The sequence below is a fragment of the Manis javanica genome, chromosome 3 (genome assembly GCF_040802235.1).
Source record: "Manis javanica isolate MJ-LG chromosome 3, MJ_LKY, whole genome shotgun sequence".
In the NCBI taxonomy this organism is placed as follows: Eukaryota; Metazoa; Chordata; class Mammalia; order Pholidota; family Manidae; genus Manis; species Manis javanica.
Window position 1 is genome coordinate 165,710,014 of NC_133158.1, and position 26,610 is coordinate 165,736,623.

Genomic DNA, 26,610 nt, shown 5'->3' on the forward strand with positions numbered 1-26,610 from the left:
AAAGAAAATACAAGGATCAATAATAAATTATCCTTTTTATATAATTAAACTAGTAAATTGACAGTCAAAAAAGAAAGTCCATTGTGAAAGTTACGAAAGTAAACCAAAAATATTTAAAAATTCTTCCAGATTATTCCAGAAATTGTAACACTGTTAACTAGTAGTAAAAAAAAAAAACCTTAATGCAATATCTTTTACTATCTGCAAAAATCAATTTCAGAGTAAGTAAAGGGCTAAGTGTAGAAACAAAAGAACTAGAAGAATATGTAGGAAAATATAGTCCTGACATTGGAAAAGAAGAGTAGGTATCACATAACAAACTTAAAACTCAAAAGTTATAAAAGGTTTATTAATTTGTCATTGACATTTAAAATTTCTGCATGGCCAAAGGCATAAGCAAAGGTTAAAATGAACACCACTAAGTAGGAAAGATATCTGCAGGATGTAATTGGTATCAGGATATACAGAGAATTCCTAATAATTAATTAAAAGGGACACACACACATTCCAAATAAAGGATATAAACAGTTCATAGGAAAGTAATCCAAATGGCCATGAATATAACTACTCGTAATAATGAAAACGCAAATTAAAACAATAAAATGTTCTTTTTTTACTCACCATGTTGCCTATAATTTAAATGTTTCAAAATATTACTATTGGCAAGTGTATGGGAGCTGGATACACTTGTGAACTGTTGGTTAGATGATAAATCAGTGTAAACAATTTTGCAGGCTCTAATAAAATTTAAATGTACAAACCACATAACCCAATAATTCTACTTTGTGGAATCCACCCTAGACACATGTACATAAACACTTTCACAAGTAAGAATTACCATGATGTTTACTATAGCATTGTTTGTAAAAGCAAAGAACTGGAAATAATTATTATTATGTCAATGGTTAAATAAACTATGGTAAAACTATAAAATGAAAGGATTACATTATGCAACATTAATATTAAAAAGGGTGGCTCAATATATATACTATATTAATTATATTGTATTATTTATTATAATTATAACAGTATTATGTTGTATATATAATATATACATTATAGAATATTGTTGTATATGTATTATAAAAAACCCTAGTTGCAGAAAAATACCTACAATGGGATAACATCATAAAAAAAAAACAGAACCAGCTGAATTAAAAAAAAAGTCTAGAAATAATAAATTAATAACAGTGATGACAGTGATGACCTCTGGGGATGTGGAATCAGGAATGGTAGTCAAAAGGTATACTTCAAAAATAATGTCACCTTAAAAAAAAAAGTGTCATATGTATGTGGTTAAAAAATAAAACTTTATGAAAATTGTAAACAAAAAGGAGAATATTCTCCCTCCTTTACCCTAATTCATAGTTCTTTTGCCCAGAAAAAACACTATCAATAGTTTCTTATGTATCATTCTCAAAAAGTTCTATGAATATTTAGGCATATTAATAATACATACTTTCTAGTTTTCTACACTAAGCATTGTATAATTCTTTGATAAATAAAAGGATAAGAAGGATTTTATAAGCATCTAGACATGTACATACATAGCCATACATTGATCTAACTTTCCTACTCAGAGCCTTTCTAATACTCATTACATTGGACAAATGTTTGGACAAACATGAACCAAATAATGGTATCTCACCTCTTGCTGATCTTCTTGGTTACAACCCAACAAGACATAAACAAGAATATGTGGAAGAAGATAGATGGTCACCTTGAAATCATGCTTCATCATAATACTACAGCAGGTGAAGATTTTACTGGCAAGATCATGCCGAACCTATAAACTCAAAAGGTTTAGAGAGAATAATTTTATACATTTTATTCTACTGATTAATGCCAAAACCACATTCTCTTATGGAGAGGGCATGCACACAAGGATCTCAGAACACCACCTCTTTGGTCACTCCAAATACTCCCCACAGCCTGAACCACTGAGACCCCTAAAGACAATGTCCACCACCTCAGCACAAATGGCCTTCCCCCCTTAGAGTTCATTTTTACATGTATCATGTTTTGTTACACACTAACTTACCTAATTATAGATATTTTACTTAGCTAACATTAAATTTAGTGTGTTAATTACCTGAGCACATAGATGACTAAAGTAACCAAAAAGTATACTCTGGGCCAGCATATTAAGTATAAGATTCACATTTTTATCTTATTTTATATTTTAAGTACTAAGCTATTAAGTAATAAGTTAACAGTGATTAACTAAAGGAAAAAAAACAGAAATTTAAATGACATGGACTTATAGTCAAATTTTATTGTTAGGATCTAGCCTTTGATTTTACTAATATTACTGTTTTCTTATAAAATTGTAAAGGTTTTTCCTTCTTCAAAATGTAAATACTTCACTTAAAAAATAAAACAAAGCTAATAAAAGAATCCAGAGCTGAAAGTCATTAATTTAATAGTATTCTACAATTCATATATATTTTCAGTATGTTCACAAGAGAGAAACTTTCTTGAAATTGCCACATATAAATTATAATATTATAAAACAATAACAGAAATATAAATTAAATACAAAAGCTGTGAATCTTAAATATGCCTTAAACATTTTCTCAGAACACAGAGTACCTTCTTGTCTGTCAGGCATGTAGAAATCTCAAATTAGGAAAACATCAGAAATATACCTCTTTTTCTCCAGGAAATCTAATTTCTTTTAACTATCTTTGTTTTTATTTTGGAGGATGTTTAGATAATGTATCCTCTTTTAGAAGCAGCCACAAAGGGAACATATATCTTTTTCTTATATAAAAAAATATTTTTACTATGTACAAAAACTCTTGAGAAGGCATTTATAGGCTTTTAAACAGTATTATTATACAATGCAAAATGAAAAGACATATTGTAATGGACATTTTACAAACACATTAAGACCATAATAATTTGCTTGAGAAAATAATTACTTTCTTACCCAGAAATTGTTACTAGTACCAATAGAGAAATTGTTACTCTCTATTAGCAAACATTTTCCATAAATACTTCTATCACTGTTAGCACACATATTTCAAGGTCTGCTGTGTGTGCTATGCATTCAGATAGATGTTCCAGTTTCCTTTAGAATTTCTGTTCAGTTAACAAATTCTGAACGAGTTCTCTTACCTTTGTTATAAGATAACCTGCCCAAGATGCTGACCATTCTGTAAAGTTATTACCTAATTTACTTAAGTAAATTGGCTTCTTTACTCCAGACCAATCTGTTGACTTCTGAGAACTCTTATATCTGTAATTTAAAAATTTTGTTTATTAAAAATATATTATATATCTGTTAATAACCTTAGTAAAGAAGTATTAAGAAAGTATATCAACTCCTTCACCGAATACCCCGCTACTGCCATGCCTTTACTGAAATCTGTTTAAAGATACTACTATTCCTAAGTTGTTCTTAATAGTGGGTGGGAGGTCATTCTTGCACACTCCAAGTACTTCAAGGGATTTGAGTCTGCCTCTTCCCTTTCCTCGATGCTCCTTGAGATCCTTCCAACTCCATATTTTTGTGTGAGAAAGATCTGTTCCTTTGAGTTTCAAGCCATCCTGGTACACTCATCTCTACTCCTCATTATGGGCATCCCCACCAAACTCACTGAAATTTTAGTACATTTCTATGTGTTTTCTTTATTCCCTAATTCTCATCATCCTGAGTGACTTCAATGTCTGGCTGCACCACTTAGGCAAACGCAAAACTTCTCAATGACTTTCTCCTCTACCTCTTCATCAGGACACCCTCGCCAATTCAAAATAAACTTTCTTCACTTCCAAAACAAACTATTTAGACATCTCACTCTATAGCCAATTTCCTAAATTTTCAATTATTTTACCCAGTTACACTAACATATCTGCTCCCTCTTGTTGAGGTCTTCTGTCCCTTGACCCTGCTAAGCCATCTCCCACTCATTACCTCTGTCCCTAACCAGCTTGTTCTAAGTGGTCCTTCACTGGAAGCACTCACTAGGTAACATCCTCTACCCAATCAACTGCCATATTGTCTTTACCAGCTGTACCCACTGTTGCTAAGTATACAAGGTTCTAAATTTAAAAGATTTCTGAATATAAAAGGGCTTCTGCATACTTAAGGGCTTTTATAAAAATTTTTACTACAAGTCTAAGCACCATACTAAAACTAAAAGAAGGAAAGTAATTTCCACGTGGTCACATATCTATAAGCATGTGACCTAGAGTACCTAAAGTTGTTTCTAATTTTAAAAAATTGTAATTTTATGGATTTCAATCAGTCCTAACAAAGTTATTCAAGCTGATTTTTTAAAAGGTTAGAAAATACTTTTTTAAAAGTAGAGGGAAAAAATATCTCTATGAAGAGAAAATGGGAAGGTTAAAAATTTCTAATCTCTAATTGGGATTACTAACAGCTTTGGGATTAGCTTCAAACCCTGAAGTTTTTATATTAATTTCACCTATAAAAACCTTAAATTCATATTCAACTAAAAGCAGATTCTTTCAAAGAACTACTGACAGCTGAATTTAAAAATATAAATCAATCTTTTCAGTTTCAGCAGGTTTGTCTAAATACTTAAAAGTTGTAGAATTTTACCAATAAGCAGACTTAATTCTCATTTTGACAAGATTATAAGTATAAATCATAGTGAAAATACATATTAGAATATATTGAAAATACTTCTAATGCTAAAAGTTATATAAAATACAACAATTTTGTAAAGTTAAAAACAATGTTATGACAATAGCTTTAATGACCTACAGACCTAGTATTCAGATGGGGTTCCAGTATTTCCCGAACATGCTCAGGAAATCTCCTCCACAACCGGTGACCCGGGCCATCAGTCTGCATCTCTCTACAGTCATATATAGAAAGTAACTCCTACAAATACATATTTTACATTTGTAAACCCACAGTGAAGCAGATTAATCTTTATATTCATCAACATTCTTCACACTGTAATTACAAAATACATTAAAAATATATAGAATTATAAAATTTTAGAGTTCTGAACTTGCTAGGACATTTATTTCAATGCTTAAAACTATTTAGGTGACTTACTCAAGGCCACAAAGCTGTGGCAGTACTAGACCATGAAGTCAGTTTGTGCTCTATACATATAATATGCACTGAAATATAAGACTAAGAGCTATCTGGGTAGGAAAAAAATTGGAATATTCTATATCTGCAGTATAATTCTTAGAATTTGATCTTTTCTGAATTTTAAATGAAAGCAACTACAAATACAAAATATTCTAAAAATTCAAGATATCTCATATCTAAGCTGGCCTGTGCAAACAGTAAAACAACAAATTTGACTGGATCTATACTGTTGGAACTCAACCAAGAATTAGGAGAAGTACAAGTTGCAGTGCTCCAAAATCGTGCAACTATAGACTATCTACTGTTAAAAGAACATATGGGATGTGAACAGTTCCCAGGAACGGGCTGTTTTAATTTGTCTGATTTTTCTCAAACTATTCAAATTCAGTTAGACAATATTCATCATATCATTGATAAGTCTTCACAAATGCCTAGGGTGCCTAACTGGTTTTCTTGGTTTCACTGGATATGGCTGGTAATTGTAGGTCTGCTTTTGTTATGTAGCTGTACTCCTACTATGTTAATGTGTATACGCAATTTAATTAGTAGTTTAAAACCTATACATGCTTATGTTACTCTACAAGAAGATATGTCAAAGAAATAATCAATCTTCCCATGTTTTCTTCCGTCTGCTACTTCTATAGCTTTTCTTCTTCCTTCCTAATTACAACCCTTTAGTTGAATTCGTGCCTCATATCGAAATTACCAAGTATCATAATTCTTCCAAGTGGTAAAGATACCTCAAGACAAATGCTGGGCATAGAAGTCACAGGGCATAAATCTGCAAAGAAGTAAAAAGCTAACCTTTTCAAACAATATTGCTTCTCTCTCACTTACCAACTTTACATTTCCCTGTATGGCCCTGGAAGATGACTGGTTAGCCAGAGACGGGTAAGATTCCTCAAGGGAGGAACAACCTAAGACAGGCACAGTCGCAGGGGGGCCATCAGGTGAGAAATTGGGGATCAACAGAGGTGAGGCTTAGAACCTCACCCCCCGTTTTGAGAGAAATCTTCTGCATCTGTGGATGTTTTGTTGCCTTTGTCTAGCTTGGATTAACACACAGTCTACAGGCACACACCTGATCATCTACATTTGCCCTCTTACAGCACTAAATTATGTTTTCTACCTTTATCTTGTATCTACCTACCACTTCAGCATTTTATTTAAAAAAAAAATAATAATAATAATAATAATAAGGGAGATATGTGGGATTCACATATAAATCAAGTATAAAAACCAAACAAATAATCATATTTGACCTGATTGTTTATAGTTCATGATGCAGGATCAAAACCGAAAGTTTCTGTGATGACTGCCCTTACACGGTTCACCATGTAAGAACTTATTCACTATGTAAGAACTTGTTCACCATGTAAGAACCTGTTTGTTATGCTTCAGAAGATTGGAGACTGTTGAGAATTAGGCTTGGGGTTGATTAATGATTGTACATTGAGTCCCCTATACAGAATTTTATTGTTGTTAACAACCATTTGATCAATAAATATGAGAGATGCCCTCTCAAAAAAATTTAAAAAATATATATATAAAATAAAAATGCTCTATAGCCCTTTTTAGGGGCACTGTACTTTCAAAAAAAATTCAAGATATCTCAAAATATTGAACTTAAAATTCTGAAAATAAAATGCAAATGTTAAAAAACCAAATTATTATTCAACCCCAGTAATAAATGGTTGTATTCTACCTTAGTGAAAGTAAAACAAATGGGATTTTATAAATGAAAAAAAAAAATCTTTGTCTTTAGTATCAATCTTCAAAACAAGATAAATATGTTAGGATATTGTATGTTTCATCACCTATTACTCTTTCTTTCCAATTCTACTGAAAATGGCCAGAAATAACAGATGTATTTCTAATATTATAAAATATAAGCACTGTCTAGCAAATTATGTACACACATACATTTGATATTTTTAAATAAACGTAAGAAAGTATATGAAAAGTTCAAATGCAGAAATATATAAAACCCATTTTCATTTAACTTTAAAATATTAAATTTTTGTTTGAAGCCAGTTTTTTCTGATGTTTGACAAAGCAGTTCTAGCTAACAAAACCCCTCTTAATCAACCTCCAATCTCAGGCTTAGGAGGTCAGCAATTCTTGAACTTTTTGATACTAGCACTATTTTACACTCTTAAAAACATGAAGATACTAACAGAAGCAATCCAAACAGACCAACAAGTTCCCTCGTATCTACCCAGCTTGGCAGTATCTATGTCCATATGCTCTGTTTTCTGTTACTACAGAGGAATTGTTTTTGTTTATAATTTAGGCTACCCCTTCTACTTATACATTATATTCCACATCTCTTTGCCTATTTAGAATATATTACATCAGTTCTCTCCTACATCATCACACTTCTCCTCTCTGCTAAATTGTTCCCAAGCAACATGTAAACACAGTTATTTTTCCAATCGTCTTTCCTCCCCAGCTACTATCTCATTCTTCTGCTCTCCTTGATAGCAACACTCCTCAAAGGAGTTCCTGTAATTTCTCTAATTCCCCTCTTCCCACGTGTTCTTAAAAATACTCTATTAAGACTTTCTATGCTCCACTGAAGCTGCTCTTGTCAAGGTCACCAATAACCTTTTTGTTACTATAGCCAATGGTCAATTTTCAATCCTTAGGTTGTCACACCTATGATCTGCATTTTGAACAGTGGATCACTCTACATACTTCTTGAAATACTTCCTTATCTTCTGCAGAACAGCACATTCTCTTATCTTATTGGCAGCTCCTTCTCAGTTTTTTTACTTGTTCCCTCTTCTTCTCACTGATTTCTCAATGTCCGGGGCTCAATTATTAGAACCTTTTTACCTATACTCCATCTCTTGACCATTTCATCTAGAACCATAGTTTTAAATACCATCTCTACAATGAAAACCTCCTAATTTATATTGGCAGCCTAAACCTGTCATCATGAATTCCAGACTTGAATATCTAACAAAACAAAAAAAAACTTTTAATTGAGAAAACTACCAGTAAAAGGGCAAAGAAAGCCAAACTGGAAAAATATTACATGTCTAATAGACAAATAATTAATTTCCATTATATTCAAATAAGTCTTAAAAAAGCAATAAAGAAAAGCAGACTTATACCAAGAGAAAAATGGGCAAAGATCATCCACAGAAAATTCACATAAAAAGTGATAAATATATTAAGGATGATATAGCTTTCTCATAATTAAATGCAAATTGAAACTATACCATTTCTTATCTATCACACTGGCAACATTTAAAACTTTGATAAAAGGCAGGTTTGTCAAAGCAGTATAAACTAATGAAACTTTTTGATACAATATATCCAGTGTAAATTCTGTACTTGCTTTGAGGCATACTGTAAATTTTAGATATTTATATTAATATTTTCATTCAAGTCCTCAGAAATATATGTGTTTCTAAGTCATGTTTTATGAAAGCAAAACATTGAACACATCCTAAATGTGTTAAATAAATTTCTTAAATAATGGTACATTCATATTGAATACTAAGTTGTTGAAAATAATGAGAAATATATGTACTGATACAGAAAATTACCCAAGACAGACTGTTAAACACAAAAGAAAATCAAGTTACAGCACATTGTAAGTAACATGATCCCCTTGTTTGGTGGAGAAAACATATATATTTGCATATACATAGAAAAAAATCTTCAAGTACCTATACTAATCTGTTAGAGGATATATTTCTGTACTCTCTGAAATTTGTCATGAACTTTGATAATAAAAATGATAGTTTAAAAAAATTAAAAGAGTTTCCAAGTATAGTTTACAACTTTCTTACCAGAATTCAATAATGTAATACCAGTAATGACTACATGCACTCTTACCTGAATGGCATAAGCAGCTGAATCTTGAGCTCGGCTATTATCTGCATATGCAAGGTAAGCTCTTGTTAATTCCATCAATAATCCATAGGCAAAGCTTGAATCTTCTACTCCAGTCTCAATAAAAGAAAGAAAAAATTAAAATTCAAGAATTATTTATATCAATTTTCTTCAGCTGTACCATGACTTCCATGGTTAATTTAACTAGTAGACTAAGTGAATTTAACTTAGAAAAAGAACAGTTAGGGTTCAAACTAAATTTGGTACCAAGGTCAAAATATAATCCATAGCTAAGCAACCAAACCTAAGGGTTTTTAGGCTATTTTATAAAGTGTATTCAACATTTGCATAGCTTCAACAATTTGCATTTTTTAATTTTTAACTCTTATAAACAAAACTGTGTATACATCCTAAATTGCATTCTATAGGACCCCAGCAATGAGACGCTCTGAGAAATAATTTTAAAGTAACTCTTGAAGATTCACAGTGAACACTCACAGTGCACATCGATATATTAAATCTTCCGTTAATTTTGTTTCACAATTTCCCACTCATTTGACCACAGAAACTTTTTTATTTACACACTATGAGAATACCCTGGGAAATGAGCTTTCCACAGAAATACTTAGCCACAGTGTTTAAATAGTAATATTTAAATAATTCATAGGTTTTAAATATTTGCCATTACTGGGTTAAGAAGCTTTATTTAAAAGAAAACAGCACACTAGACTGGGCTCAAACTTTATTATTTTTGATTCAAAGTGTCTGCAATAATATTAAGGAATAAACCCAAAGTTACCTAAATTGTCTAGTTTAGACAATGTTGCCACTAAGGGTAATCTCAACAGTTCTTTGTAAATCAAATACAGAAGCCCCAATAGGACAGAGAACTCTACTTTTTAAAAATTACCACTACTTACCACAAATGTAAAATCTTTTCCTTGTGTTTCCGTTGTTGAGAAATCTAATCGGCCTGGATCTATTGCCCCCAATTCCCCTAAACATTCCCCACAGAGCAACCGAGCTTGAGAGTTTGCATCTTGGCAACCTTTCAAAAGCACTGTCACCAACTGTGAGATAACAGGTTCCACTGTTTCACTATCTGTTGCATATTTTATCAGTTTTTCCTAAAATAAAAGTAGAAAGTAAGTTTTTACATAGCTTCTACAAACTAGTATGTTTTCCTAACTAGAATGCTTAAAAATACTATGGAATATCTGACAGAAGTATTGACAAAATGAAATTCCTGTCTCTGCAGTTCTTTTCAGCTAGTTTTTGATGAGTTCACATAATATAGTTCACAATTGTTCTATAGGATTAGAATCATTAATAGGGTTTGAAAGTTTTAATTTAAATCTATTAAGCAGTTACTATTATTACATCAGTAGTATACAAAAGTAAGACATAGTCTCATCCCAGTGAGTTTACAGTCTAAGTGGAAAATAGACATGTAAACAACTAAAATATATGATATATATAATAACAAATATATTTACAAGGTAAAGCAGCAATGAAGAAGTTGAAAAGAACTTAGGGTAACTTTTCAAGGATAGTGGACAGATTATTTCAGTAAGTAAGTCAAGCAGGAACAGCTGTTAGTTAAACAACAAGACTAAAAAGTATATACATTAGGGTCTACGTCTAAACTTTCTATTCTTTCCCAACTGGTTTATTCATGCACCAGAATCCCATTGTTATAATTACAGAGACTATAAAGTATATTAATGTCTGGTAGAGCTTATGGAATTCTCATAGTTGCTTTTTTTCCCCCCAAGTTTTCCTAGGTGTTTTTACTTGTTTATCCATATTACATCACTATGTACTTTTCTAGTTAAGAAAACAAACAACTTGTTGGTATTTCTTTGGGATGGCATTGAATTTATGTTACTGTAGAGAGAACTGAAATCTTTATAATTTTGAGTCAACCTACCCAATAAATAAGGGATGCTTTCTATTTGTTTATTATACTTTGTGTGTCCCAGAAGCATTTCAAAGTTTTTCCTCTTATTGGTTTACACATTTCTTGTTACTCTTATTCCTAAGTATATTCTCTTTTTCTGTTACTATATTAAATCGGGTTTTCCAACAAATCTTCTATCTGGTTATTTATTATATGAAGATTATTGATTTATATATTTTTATGTGCTATCCCACTGAATTAGTTTGTTATCTGTGTTAGTTTTACTGATAATTCTAAGTTAGCTTATCATCTGTAAATATAGTTTTACATCTTTTTTCAATTCTTATGATTCTGCTTTCTCTTATCTAAATTCATTGGCTAATACTTCCAACTAAATATTAAATTGTAGTGGAGATAATGAGCAAGCTTGCTTTTAGTGGAAATGCATTTTATTTTGCCATTAAGTATGTGTATGTATGTATGTATGCATGCATATAAATAAACACACACATGTACATAGGTAGGCATTTATAATATATTAAGGTAGTATCCATTAATTCCCTTTTTTTGTAGTATTTTTATCTGAAGTGGATTTTAAAGCCTTTGTCAAAGACTGTTTCAGCATTTATGGAAATAACAGTATAATTTTTCTCCTTAGTCTATTAATATAATGAATTATATTAATATAATGAATTATATTAATAGTCTATTAACATAATGACTTATATTAATAGATTGCCAAATTTGAATCATCCTTGCAATCTGGAATAAATTACAACAGGTAATGGGGTATTGTTTTCTTCATATGAAATTGACTTGTTTGATATTTCATCTAGAGTTTTTTGCATTGATACTGGTAATAATGAAATTTCATTTTATTGCTTTGTACTATCTTCATGGAGTTTAGTGAGCATAGCTCTATACTGCCTCAAAAAAAAAAAAATCCCTGGAAGTTTTCCTTCATTCTCTCTGTTTTAGAACAATATAAACAGCATTGAGACTATCTGACTTATAAAATTTGGTAAAAATCCTTCATGAAACCACTAGGCCTGATGAAAACTGGGTTTTCCTCTACATGTAGTTCTTTTATAATATTCTCTGTTTCTTCTACAGAAACTAGTCTTTTAAGCTATTTTTACTGGAGTTACTTATTATAAACTATATTTTCCAAGGAAAATATCCAAGTTTACAAATCTATTTGCACAGAAGGGTACACAGTAGATTTTTGTGATTTAAAAAAATACTTCCTTTGTTTCAATGGTAATTTCCTATTGACATAGGAATGTCAGTGTCTTGTCATTTCCTAAGTTCTGCTTTCTGGTTTTTGTTCTGTATTAGGTAAGAGATTTATCTATTTTACTAGTTTTTTCAAAGAACCAGAATTTTTATTAATTAGTTCTCTTTTTCTGTTTTCTATATCATTAATTTCTGCTTTTATTTTTATTTTCCTGTATTTTCTTGAACAGCTTTATTGAAATATAATTCACATACTATAAATTCACTCCTTTAAAGTATATAAATCAATGGTATTTACTTAGTTTACTTACAAGTACAATCTAATTCCAGAACATTTTTATCACTGCAAAAGAAACTACCTATTATCAATCACTCCCCATTTCCCGCCAACCTTCCAGCCCCCAGCAAACACTAATCTATTTACCTGTTTCTATGGATGTGCTCATTCAGGAGCACATATATTCAAAGTTTTTGTAGTGCCTTGCAAGATTCTGGTTTCATGAGTACCCTCTCTGTCAGCATAGTAAGTACAGTTTTTTTCATAAGTAGCTTTTTTAGTAGTAGGGTAGTAGGAGAAGGATTTGGCACATCTTTGATTTTACAGATTTCATTTTATTTCTATAGGACCCTTAAAATTCTCCCTCTTAATTTTCTTCTCTGTTTACAAGTTAAATCTCCAAAGAGTTGCCTTCCCCTTCCTATTGTTTTACTTCTCCCCAGAGATACTGATTTTTAGAGACAGCAACCTTAGGTTCAGCACACATTCAAGCACCATCCCTGTTGCCAGTGCTCTGATGTACCACATCCTGGACCTGTTTTCAGTACTGTTGCACTTAGAATGGGAGTGTCTCTTTCTGCTGATGATTTTATCTTTCCTTCATCATCCTTACTTACTCCACCCCTTTTCTTCTTTTTCATACCAACTTCTCAGAATCTAACTAACTCTCAACAAAAGCTTGTGATGGAACTACAGAGATAGCTCTGCTGGTTACAGGTAATTTGAAGTTTATAGTATTCTCAGTAGTCTCACAACAACTATGGCGAGGTATGAGTTATGCATAGTTTTATTTGCTCTACTTGTTTCTTTATGATGTTTTGGAGAGTAGAATACAGAATCGGATTTAGGCATCCACCATTATCCTAGGGTAACTCAGAGATCTCTAGCAGTTTTATTTTCAATGGACTCATTTTCAGATTTATAATCACTAATGATGTCTTTTCATTAGAATTTTGCATTGGCATCAAAGTTTATTTTGGCCTCAACACAAGCAACTTGTCCTTCTGGAATTTCACCATAAAGATTCACTTCTTCCTGAGTAACATCAAATTTCAGAAAGCAATTTTATGGTTGCTTAATATGACCAATGGCTTAATTTTTTTGACATAGCATAAAAATTTTCTGCTATCCATTGAGCTTAGCTGTCCTTTATATATCCTTCAAAAATGTATATTCCTCCTTGAAAGTAAGGAATAGAAGCTGTTGTTAATGTCAATGACTATCTAGGGGCTACCTCCCAGTACAGGGCCTTTATAGGGTTAGTCAGTCTATCCAGCCAAGTATCTAAGACTATAGCAGCTATCATCTTATTAACTGTCACACTATCTTTTAGAGTTTGCTTTGTTGCTACATTATAGCAAATTATTTATTTAGCCAGTTAAATGACAACCCTAGGTTCATTTTTAAATAAACACTTCCTTTTAACACATTCCTGAAGTATTTCTTCCTCTCCCTCTGGCTAAGATCTGAACTTTTAAAAGAATATCTTTTGCATTTGTTCTCTCATGAATTCTCAGAGCATCCATTACAAAGACTCTGACTCTAACCCTGTATTACCTCAGTTTCATGCTCTGATATTGCTGGAGGTTCAGCCATCTTCTAGGGCTGCAAGTTCCAAATATAACAGCCAATAGCCACATGTGGCTATTTAAATTTAAACTGAACAAAATTAAATAAAATGAAAAATCCAGTACCTCAATCATACATTTCAAGAGAGCCACATGTGGCTAGTGGCTACTGCTGAATGATGTAGATGTAGAACATTTTCCATCCTCACAGAAAATTCTTTTGAACAGAACTGTTCTAGAACTTAATCGAACTGCTTTTCATTTTGATGTTACCTTCCTCCTGCAGTTGAAAAAGAACCCATTTCCTTCTCCCTTTTGTTCTAGGTGTTTTAGCCCAGTATCTGCTGGGGTATGGTTGGGAAGAAGTGTCGTTAGATTCCTTCCCTTCTTTTCTTATCTCCTCTGGCTCCTCCAAAACCCCCTTGTCTTTAGTTTTCTTCTTACCAACCTAAAGTAAATTTATCCAGCTACATATCAATGTAAACTAAATTAACCGTTACTTGAAAATACCCTAAAATAATCAATGGTCATTACATCTTATTCAGACTACTCAATCTGACCTTCAAGACTCCTGCAAGTACACTCACCTTCTTACTCTGCCTAGCTAATCTATTAGAATTGGGGCTTCACATTGAAGGAAGGCTTGTCAGGAATTACCACACGTTGATTTACCTTTTGTGACATAAATGGCAAAAGTAGGGCAGCTGTAGCTTTTCTCTAAGATTATAACAAATCTCCTTGAGTTTGCAGATTTAGTCACTTACATCTAAGAAGTGATGAACAATATGAAGTTTCCTTTTGCTAGGCCATGACCATGTCATTTACTTAGAAATGACCTAAACTAAAAAGCCTTTATGCCAGGAAGAGAGATCCTCAGCTGTTCATAAATGCCTACATTAAATTAAAAAGCTAGAGGACCTTTATGTTTTCTAAAACCCAGGTAGAGGTTTGGGCCAGTGTAAGCACAGAGCAGTTTCAATGTAGTGTAGGACAGAGAATGAGAATATAAATAATGCTGATAATGTAGAGCCATAGTTAGGAGGGCATAAGACCTATGCTTGAGGAGATTCAAGGTTCCTCACATATGGTAGGACCATCTCCACATTGGCTGCTACCCAGATTCATTATACAAGCTCACGAACCCACAAGAATTTGCTTGTTACCATCATGTATATGTTTTGTACTAAGTAAATGCTTCCTTCTACCATGAAAATAAACAAAACTCAGTTTTGTAAACCACTAACTCATGAGGGTCTTAGCCTTTCACAGCTTATATGGGTCCTTGATAATGCAAAAATAAGTACCTCAGTTCATTTTTTTCCCATTTTATAGATTTATATTGATCTGGTACTTTAAATACCACTTCTCACTGTCATCAAAATTAGGGACAATCTACATCATGTTGCCAAAGAAAAGAATAAAGTTCAGTGGCCCCATGAAAAAGTAAACTTAAACCTTTTACCTTTACAAAAACTGTCAATTCATTCAAAATGTAAGATGGCAAAATTATTGAAATTTTATATGATAAATATCTATAGGAAATTACATGAGAAGACACATAAACTGCTGCTGTACACACACAAACTTACTCAGGAAGATGCACTAACCTAAGATATAATTGTCAAATCACAACCATTCTAAAACAATAAAAAATGCTGCAGATCCCTGGTATTCAGCCCCAAAGGGCATCTCATGGATAAATGATTCTAAATACAGTATTATAATCTCAGTAAAATAAAAATCACTTCCTTCATTGAACCTACTGAATCTCAAGAAAATATGCCAACCTATCATCTTTTCTTTAAACTTCCAACCTTTCTTTTCTATAGCTTTTTAATTATATCTTCATATACCTGATTTTTATACAAGGTTTCTTTCAAGCTTGTAAGAGCATGAATCCGAACATCTACATTTTCATGCTGAATTGCTTTCATGGAGAGATGAAGTGTTGTTTGAAGATCAGTACTTTCAGAGGTCTCCTGTAAAAAGAGCACAGAGAGCTACAACTACCAACTAACAATTTCAGAAATCATTCTGGAAGGCCTATATTACCTATATAGTTACCACTTAAATAGATAAAATATTCCTCAATTAAAAGCAGTTTTAAAAAATAATTTCCATCTCTTCCTTTGTATACCATATGTCACTTCTAGTAATTCTTGGGAAAAAGGGATTTTATTCTAAAATCTTTAGACCTGAAGAAAAATTTTATTCCAATAAATTCTAAATAAGAATTTACTTATCTAAAATAAATCCTTCTTGTAAGAACTACAAGTTTCCCTTAACTTACAAAGGGATATATAATAGCCTTGAACCAGGTCTATAAATTATACAGAAAATTCACTACTTACTTTGACTACTTATTTTCTTATGACTATGATGAGCTGTTCAGCAAAAGAGGAAATAAACACTTCAGAACCAATCTTGGGGTCTGTAGGAAATACCTCTGCTACTCTGACCCAAGGTCAGGTATCCCACTTCATAACCTAAAACTTTATGGAATAATTATTATTTTCATAATTTTAGAGAATTCACTGGACTTCAAGATGATGGAACTGCAGATTAATTCCCCTTCTAAAGTTCAGGAAACAGTCAGATCTGACATTTCCATACCATGGTTTGCAGCACATATAACTAGAATCCTTCCACAGCTTTTCTTCCTTTACTCAGGGCATGCAGTTATGATAGCTTCTTCTTTGGGGGACTTTAAGTAAGGACATATTACCCGAAAAGTAAAGGCACAAGAACTATATTCTTGATGCTCTCTGTTCTATCTAATGTTAATAGATCTTTGATCTAAATGCTTAAACTTCCTGCTGAAAATCATGGATATATGATAGGATTAAGTAGTCATCAGGAATCAATCATCATTATATGATTATCTCTAGATATGATTCTAGAGAATCTATTCAATGTATTAGAACTTGGGCACAATTTTGTATCAGTGACCTACTAAGCCATAAATTAAAAATTAATACCTTTCTGTATTCCTGTAGAACTGCTTTTATCTTTTTTAATTCTGGATGATCAGGTAAAAAATATATTTCATGGAGAAAATCTTGCACAGCATCCCTAACAGTTAATTAGAAGAAAAAGAATTATTTGCAAAGAGTATGGATACGAAAAAAATACAAAGCAGAGGTGAAACTAAGGCCAATTTAATTCATGCTAAGTACTAATAGATTATTGACATGCAAAGTATTCTTCCTAATCATGTGCAGGATACTAGCTAACCAACAGTGGTAAATAATCAAATTTAAGATAATCACACTGTGGCAGTCTGTTACATTTGTAGCCCTGAGTAAACTATAAGTCTTTGTATACATATCCATGTATAGTCACTTCCCTCTTCAATTTGTGCTAGGTGTGACTTGCTTTAACAGGATATGGCAGAAGAAATGAGTGAGTTTGGGGCCTAAGTGTCAAAAAGGTCTAGCAGCTTCTGTTTTTATGCTCATGAGAGTCAGAGTCACCATTTAGGAAAGTCTGGCTACCTATATGGACAGGCTACATGGAAAGAGGGAGAGGTCCAGCCAAGTCTACATGCCAGCAGACTGCGGCTACGCCTGTGACCACTGGCAAGACCAGCCAAAGAATCGATCCACTAAACACAGCCAAGGTTGCAAAATTATGAACAAATAAAAATGCTCATTGTTTTATGATACAAGGTTTTGGAGTGACTTGTAAGGCAGCAACAGACAGCCAAACCTGACCCCAAAATGTAAATTCTCATAAAAGAATTTTAGAGAAAAATATACAAATAATTCTTATTGAATGTGAAATCTTCGTAAGTGTATATCAGTGATACCTTAATAAAAAAATAATAATAATAATAATTCTTATTGAGACTACAATTTTTAATTTGCTTCAAATATAATACTCTACTTTTTGGGGGCCCAAATAAAAGTATTTCTAAAGTCTAGTTTTCAATCATTCAAGTAACAAATATGTATTAACTAACTACTATGTGCTAGACACTGTGGATACAATAAAGGAAGGCTAAAATAATTTCTTCAATAAGGGAACATGACGTCACCTTATCTAGCTGGAATGAAAAAGATCTTTTTCCATGATATGAAAAGTGGGAGAAATGACTACTCTATAATAAATAGCAAAGATATGATTACATAATTCAAAAAGTATTTGAAAAGTTATCTAGATTACTGATTATGATGTTTTATCATGTTCAAAATACCAGAAAAACATGTTTTAACTGGAAAAAAATGACATTAACCTTTCATCAGTGTTTTCTTCCTGACTGAACAGTTAATAGAAATGCTTAATGGGAATAGCAATAGCATATGAGGAAGTAAATAAGTACTTAAGTCCTAACTTTTCAGAGGCAAAGGAACCATGATATATGACAGTAAGTGCAAATGTGGATTTAACAATGTATAGGAAGACATGCTAGGCTAAAAAACAGCCCAAGTGAAAAATTAAAATGGGAAGGAGTAAAGTATGTTTTTGAAATAGCAGCCCAGATTAGCAACACCCTAGTGTTAATTTTGGAAAATCTTGGGAAAGGGTTTTTAAAAAAAGAGGTAGCCAAATTCTGGAAAGCCTTGAATTTCAAGACAAACCATTTGGAATTTGCCAGTTCAGAAATGGAGAACAACAGAATATCTCTTTATGCTGCAATGATACAGATAAAGAGATGCCTTTGATTATGAACAATATGAAGAAATGTGATAAAAGCCTAAAGGGAGGGAGGCTGATTAAAAGGCTAATACAATGAAAGAAAAAAGGTTTCAATTAAGGAAAGCTATAAAAAGTAGATGAACATCCTTCCTAACCTTTCTTATGCTATTCAACGGTCTGCCTTTTAAGTGTGAAGAAAGGTAAAGTAAGCCTTGCTTCTTTCAAACTGATGAAAAATAATTTTGAGTTTCTGACCTACTAATTAATGTTTTAAATATACTATAATGGAAGCATGTTACTAAAATATTATCAGTTCAGTATGTACCAATTTAAACATGTCAATTGTTTTTGTTTGGACTCCAAATTAAGAAGAATGTGAACAATTTCACATTATCAACAGTAATTCTAATACCATGAAACATAAAAATACTGGAATAAAAGTTGCTATCTTTATTAATTTCAATTACAATAAATACCTGTTTTCAATGATGAGGTAGTGAAATATAGCTGCAGTTTCCTTAGGCTGGATGTGTATGAGAGGTAACAAAGCTACTATTACATGACTGAGGAGGGAGCCTAGATAAGCATGATCCAGGCAATGAACAAAGCAGTTCCAAGCTCTATGTGAACAAAAAAAAAAAAAAAGTTAAAAGACGTTATTTTTATTATTTATAAAGTTCAATCAGTGAGTTATTAGCTGGACAAGTTATGATACAAACAAACAGGATTATAAGGCAGCTGTAAAAACTGGAATAAAGATATCTACTCTGTAATCAAGCAGAGTTATCTCTGTAATATATCATAAAACAAGGTGAATTATAGTATAATATACTACCTTTTGGGGCAGGATTAACATGAAAAAAATGTATGTGTGACTGTGCTGTGTGTACATTTGTTTATACTTAAAAAAGGGGGGATATAATAGGATTAAAGATGGCAGCATGAAACGTGAGACAGAGGCTTCCTCCTAAAACCACATATAATATGAAAATATAACTAATACAACTAATCCTGCGAGAGCAACAGGAAAGAGGTCTGCAACAGACTGCATATACCAGGAGAAAAGAGCAGACCTCACGAACAGGGTAACGAACCAAAGCTGTGGCTCGGCAGGACCCAAGCCCTTCCCCGACCCCAGCTCACCAGCGGGAGGAAGAGAAATGAAGCAGGGAGGGAGTTGGAGGTCTGGGACTGCTGAATACCTAGCTCTGGAGATCTGCTCTGGGAGCACAAAGCTACATTTCATGGTGTTTTCATGATACTCTCGTGATTATGGGGTTGGAAAGCTAACAAAGGCAGAGTTCCAGGAGAGACTGAGATTCCAGCCGCTTGTGGAAAGCAGGGATCCATATCCAGCTGCTCTGGAACAAAAGCTTACACCTGTGTGCTGGGCCCACTGGTTCAGCCAGTGGAGAAGGGCATAGCAACCGGGAAGCAGGAAACAGCTCTTTCCTCCCCCCAGGCAACAATATCACTGCCGGGTGACCCCCAACATTGCTTCAGAGGGGAGCAGCTCCAGAGAGAAGAGCTTCTGGACACCAGAGGGCGCCATACACAGGCATTAAATGCCAAAGGAACCTGGTACACAGTAAAATTAATATAACCCCTGAGAAAGATGACATGGACTTCATGACTCTTCCTGAAAGGGAGTTCAAAACAAAAATCATTAACATGCTAATGAACGTAAGATATTCAAGAACTCAGGAATGAATTCTGGTCAGAGATCCAATTGTTGAAGAGCACAATGGAGGGTATTAAAACCAGATTGGATATGGTGGAGGAGACAATAAATGAAATAGAAACTAGAGAAGAGGAATACAAAGAAGCTGAGGTATAGAGAGAAAAAAGGATCTCTGAGAATGAAAGAACATTGAGAGAACTGTGCGACCAATCCAAACGGAACAATATTCACATAATAGGGGTACCAGAAAAAGAAGAAGAGAGAAAAAGGGATAGAAATGTCTTTGAGGAGGTAAATGCTGAAAATTTCCCCAATCTGGGGAAGGAGATAGTCTCTCAGGCCATGGAGATCCCCAGATCTCCCAACATAAGGGATCCAAGGAAGACAACACCAAGACATATAGTAATTAAAATTGCAAAGATCAAGGATAAGGACAGATTGTTAAAAGCAGCCAGACACAGAAATAAGATCACATACAAAGGAAAGCCCATCAGGTTAACATCAGACTTCTCAGCAGAAACCTTACAGGCCAGAAGGGAGTGGCATGACGTATTTTATGCCATGAAGCAGAAGGGCCTGGAACCAAGATTACTTTATCCAGCAAGATTATCATTTAAATTTGAAGGAGGGATTAAATGATTACCAGATAAGCAAAAGCTGAGAGAATTTACCTCCCACAAACCGTCTCTACAGTGTATTTTGGAGGGGCTGCTATACATGGAAGTGTTCCTAAGGTTTAATAGCTGTCACCAGAGGTAATAAAACCACAGTAAAGAAAGTAGAACAGCTAATTACTAAGCAAATACAAAATTAAATTAACTATCCCCAAAGTCAATCAAGGAATAGACAAAGAGTACAGAATATGATACCTGATATGTAAAGAATGGAGGAGGAAGAAAATGGAGGAGAAAAAGAAAAGAACCCTTAGATTTTCTTTCTGATAGCATATTAAGTGAGTTAAGTTAGACTCTTAGATAGTAAGGAAGTTAACCTTGAACCTTTGGTAAATACGAATCAAAAGTCTGCAATGGCACTAAGTACATAACTATCAATAATCACCCTAAATGTAAATGGACTGAATGCATCAATCAAAAGACATAGAGTCACTGAATGGATAAAAAAATAAGACCCATCTATATGCTCCCTACAAGAGACTCACTTTAAACAAAAAGACATACACAGACTAAAAGTGAAGGGACGGAAAATGATATTTCATGCAACTAATAGAAAAAAGCAGGAGTTGCAGCACTTCTATCAGACAAAATAGACTTCAAAACAAAGAAAGTCACAAGAGACAAAGAGGAACATTACATAATGATAAAGGGTTCAATCCAACAAGAAGATATAACCATTATAAATATCTATGCTTCCAACACAGGGGCACCTACATATGTGAAGCAAATAGTAACAGAATTAAAAGGGGAAATAGAATGCAATGATTCATTCTAGGAGACTTCAAAACTCCACTCACTCTGAAGGACAGATCAACCAGACAAAAAATAAGCAAGGACACAGAGGCACTGAACAACACATTAAAACAGATGGACCAAACAGACACTTACATAACTCTACACCCAAAAGCAGCAGAATACACATTCTTCTCATGCGCACATGGAACATTTTCTAGAATAGATGATATACCAGGCCACAAAAAAAGCCTCAGTAAATTCAAAAAGATTGAAATTGCACCAACCAGTTTCTCAGACCACAAAGTTATGAAACTAGAAATAAATTACTCAAAGAAAATGAAAAAGCCCACAAACACATGGAGGCTTCACAACATGCTCCTAAATAACCAATGGATCAATGACCAAATAAAAACAAAGATGAAGAAAAATATGGAGACAAATGACAACAATAATTCAACACCACAAAATCTGTGGGACACAGCCAAGGCTGTACTAAGAGGAAAGTATATTGCAATACAGTCCTATCTTAGGAAAGAAGAACCATCATATATAAGCAGTCTAAACTCACAATTAATGAAATTAGAAAAGAAGAATAAATGAGGCCCAAAGTCAGTAGAAGGAAGGACATAATAAAGATTAGAGCAGAAATAAGTAAAATCAAGAAGAATAAAACAATAGAAAGAATCAATGAAAGCAAGACCTGGTTCTTCTAGAAAATAAACAAAACAGATAAACCCCAGCCAAACTTATGAAGAAAAAAAGAGAGTCCACACACATAAACAGAATCAGAAATGAGAAGGGAAAAATCCCTACGGACACCACAGAAACACAAAGAATTATTAGAGAACACTATGAAAAATTATATGGTAACAAACTGGATAACCTAGAAGAAATGGACAGCTTTCTAGAAAAATACAACCTTCCAAGACTGACCAAGGAAGAAACAGAAAATCTAAACAGACCAATTACCAGCAATGAAATCGAACTAGTAATCAAAAACCTACCTAAGAACAAAACACCTGGACCAGATGTCTCACTGCTGAATTTTATCAAACATTTAGTGAAGACTTAATGCCCATTCTCCTTAAAGTTTTCCAAAGAGTAAAAGAAGAGGGACTACTTCCAAACTCATTTTATGAGGCCAACATCACTCTAATACCAAAACAGTCAAAGACACCACAACAAAAGAAAATTACAGACCAATATCCCTGATGAACATACACGCAAAAATACTCAACAAAATATTAGCAAACCGAATTCAAAAATACATTAAAAAGATCATCCATGATGAACAAGTAGGATTTATTCCAGGGATGCAAGGATGGTACAACATTCAAAATCAATCAATATCATCCACCACATCAACAAAAAGGACAAAAACCACATGATCATCTCCATAGATGCTAAAAAAGCATTTGACAAAATTCAACATCCACTCATGATAAAAACTTTCAACAAAATGGGTAATGAGGGCAAGTACCTCAACATAATAAAGGCCATATATGACAAACCCACAGCCAACATTATACTTAACAGAGAGAAGCTGAAAGCTTTTCCTTTAAGATCGAGAACAAGACAAGGATGCCCACTTTCCCCACTTCTATCCAACATAGTACTGGAGGTCCTAGCCATGGCAATCAGACAATACAAAGAAGTAAAAGGCATCCATTTGGCAAGGAAGAAGTTAAACTGTCCCTGTTTGCAGATGACATGATTTATACATAAAAAACCCTTAAGAATCTACTCCAAAACTACTCGATCTAATATCTGAATTCAGCAAAGTTGCAGGATACAAAATTAATACACAGAAATCTGTGGCATTCCTATACACTAACAATGAACTAGCAGAGAGAGAAATCAGGAAAACAATTCCATTCACAGTTGCATCAAAAACAATAAAATACCTAGGAATAAACCTAACCAAGGGAGTGGAAAACCTATACCCTGAAAACTACAAGACACTCTTAAGAGAAATTAAAGAAAATACTAATAAATGGAAACTCATCCAGTGCTCACGGATAAGAAGAATTAATAATGTCAAAATGGCCATCCTGCCTAAAGCAATCTATAGATTCAATGCAGTTCCCATCACAATACCAACAGCACTATTCAACGAACTACAGAAAATTGTTCTAAAAATTCATATGGAACCACAAAAGACCTCGAATAGCCAAAGCAATTCTGAGAAGGAGGAATAACGCTGCGGACATTACACTCCCTAACTTCAAGCTCTACTACAAAGCCATTGTAATCAAGACAATTTGGTACTGGCACAAGAACAGACCCATAGACCAATGGAACAGACTAGAGAGCCCTGATATAAACCCAACCATATATGGTCAATATACAATAAAGCAGCCATGGATATTGAATGGGGAAATGGCAGCCTCTTCAACAGCTGGTGTTGGCAAAACTGGACAGCTACATGCAAGAGAATGAAACAGGATTATTGATTAACCCATACACTAAAGTAAACTCGAAATGGATTAAAGACTTGAATGTAAGTCATGAAACCATAAAACTATTAGAGGACAACATAGGCAAAAATCTCCTGAACATAAGCACAAGCAACTTCTTCCTGAATATATCTCCTCGAGCAAGGGAAACAAAAGCAAAAATGAACTCATGGGACTACATCAAACTAAAAAGTTTCTGTTCGGCAAAAGACACCATCAACACAACAAAAAGGCATCATTCTACAGTATAGGAGAATATATTTGTAAATGACATATCTGACAAGAGGTTAACATTCAAAATATATAAAGAACTTAGACACCTCAACACCCAAAAAGCAAATAACCCGATTAACAAATAGGCAGAGGATATGATGAGACAGTTCTCCAAAGAAATTCAGATGGCCAGATACCTGAAAAGATGCTCCACATTGCTAATCATCATGGAAATGCAAATTAAAACCACAATGAAATATCACCTCACACCATGATGGCCAGCATCGAGAAGACTAAGAACAACAAATGCTGGCGAGGATGTGGAGAAAGGGGAACCCCCTACACTGCTGGTGGGAATGTAAGCTAGTTCAACCATTGAGTAAAGCACTATGGAGGTTCCTCAAAAAACTAAAAATAGACATACCATTTGACCCAGGAATCCCACTCCTTGGAATTAACCCAAAGAATACAACTTCTCAGATTCACAAAGACATATGCACCCCTATGTTTATCATAGCACTTTTTACAATAGCCTAGATATGGAAACAACCTAAGTGCCCATCAATAGATGAATGGAGAAAGATGTGGTACATATACACAATGGAATACTATTCGGCCATAAGAAAGAAACAAATTCTACCATTTGCAACAACATGGGTGTAGATGGAGGACATTACACTCAGTGAAATAAGCCAGGCAGAGAAAGACAAATGCCAATTGATTTCCCTCATTTGTGGAGTATAACAATGAAGCAAAACTGAAGGAACAAAATAGCAGCAGACTCAGAGACTCCCAGAAGGGACTAGTGGTTACCAAAGGGGAGGTGTGTGGGAGGACGGGTGGGGAGGGAGAGAGAAGGGGATTGAGGAGTATTATGTTTGGTACACATGGTGTGGGGGACCTGGGAGAGAACAGTGTAGCACAGAGAAGGCACATAGTGGATCTGTGGCATCTTACTACACTGATGGACAGTGACTGCTTTGGGGTGTAGGTGGTGACTTGATAATATGGGTAAATGTAGTAACCACATTGTTTTTTCATGTGAAACCTTCATAAGAGTGTATATGAATCATACCTTAATAAAAAAATTTTTTAAAAAGGTAGGGGGAAATTATTCAGAAGCTAATAAAATAGATACCTACAGGGTCAGGAATGAAGACAGATTCTCTAAGTGTACCTTGTTACACAAATTTGAATTTGGGACAACATAACATTTTGATTTTTAAATAAAATAAAATAAGTGTTACAGCTCTTTTAGAATTTGTCTAGTAGGTTTTCCAGTATTTTCTGGAGAACCCCATAAAAAAAAAATTTAAAAAAAAATAAAATAAAATAAAATAAAATAAAATAAAATAAAATAAAATAGAGGGAAAAAGCAACCTCCAAAACTTTTAAACAAACTGAAACAATTGAACCTAACTGAGTATCAAGTTGGTGGCACACACACGCAGAAAAGAATTACTTCACATGACTTTAGAACATGTTATTCTGACTCTCCATCTCCAATATGTTACAGTCTAAGGACTAAAAAGTACCTCCAAGAAGCTTAAACTGAATTTAGTCTTGTTCACAGCAATGCTGAAATTAAGTTAGCAATCAACTAAAGGTCTTAGGTTGAGCTTTAAGCACTTTGAGAGACATGCTCGTATGCATTTTCTTTCAGAATTTCAGATGTTGAGTTAATAGGTTTATTTCTTTACCTCTTGCAATCCCAGTAACTGTGGTGTTATTTAAAGGTAAAACAGACAAGTGAAATGAACACCTCTGCTATGAATGTTTTAGGGAAAGAAATTATTAAAATTTTATAACTAAAAAAAGCAAACCACAATGTCAAATATGGGTATCACCTTTATTCTATACCTTGATTCTTAGCATTAATCAACTTCCACATTAATGAAAACTGACTACAGTTATTCCCAAATAAAAATGAACTCTTAAAAAACAAAAACAAAGCAAAACATGTCAAAATCCTGCATATCAAAATCTCAAAGGCCTGAAAAAAGTGTGGGAAGGGAAGTAAAGGGGTGAATCTGTTTAAAAGAAATACTTAAAAAACCAACCGAATGTGTGATATGTGTACCTTATTTGGATTCTAATTCAAACAAACTAACATATTTGGGAAAAACATCAAGACAACTGGGGAAATCTGAATATACACTGAGTTTTAGATGATATTAAGGAATTCCAGTAAGTCTGCTAAGAATAATAATTCATATATTTTTTCAAATGCCCTTGTCCATTAGGTACATCTGAGATATGTACAAGTACAATGGTATGACATTGGAGTTCTCATTAAAACATTCCAACTAACA

At 33.5% G+C, this 26,610-nt stretch overlaps 1 protein-coding gene and 1 non-coding gene across 6 annotated transcripts in view; one reads left to right on the top strand and one right to left on the bottom strand.

Moving 5' to 3' along the window:
• Window positions 1-26,610, bottom strand: part of ATR (ATR checkpoint kinase) — a 127,888-nt gene that overhangs the window by 59,715 nt on the left and 41,563 nt on the right. For all 5 annotated transcript variants that reach the window (XM_073232325.1, XM_017660861.3, XM_073232328.1 and 2 more), the window contains 8 exons: window positions 19,016-19,159; window positions 16,880-16,973; window positions 15,755-15,880; window positions 9,841-10,047; window positions 8,924-9,037; window positions 4,737-4,852; window positions 3,121-3,241; window positions 1,649-1,786 (listed from right to left, as the gene is read on the bottom strand). In XM_073232325.1, coding sequence (XP_073088426.1) covers window positions 1,649-1,786; window positions 3,121-3,241; window positions 4,737-4,852; window positions 8,924-9,037; window positions 9,841-10,047; window positions 15,755-15,880; window positions 16,880-16,973; window positions 19,016-19,159 — 1,060 coding nt within the window. The remainder of the gene's footprint in view (window positions 1-1,648; window positions 1,787-3,120; window positions 3,242-4,736; window positions 4,853-8,923; window positions 9,038-9,840; window positions 10,048-15,754; window positions 15,881-16,879; window positions 16,974-19,015; window positions 19,160-26,610) is intronic.
• On the top strand, window positions 25,537-25,598 carry LOC118967993 (U7 small nuclear RNA). The gene has a single exon (XR_005055372.1). It is a non-coding gene; the product is annotated as a U7 small nuclear RNA (small nuclear RNA).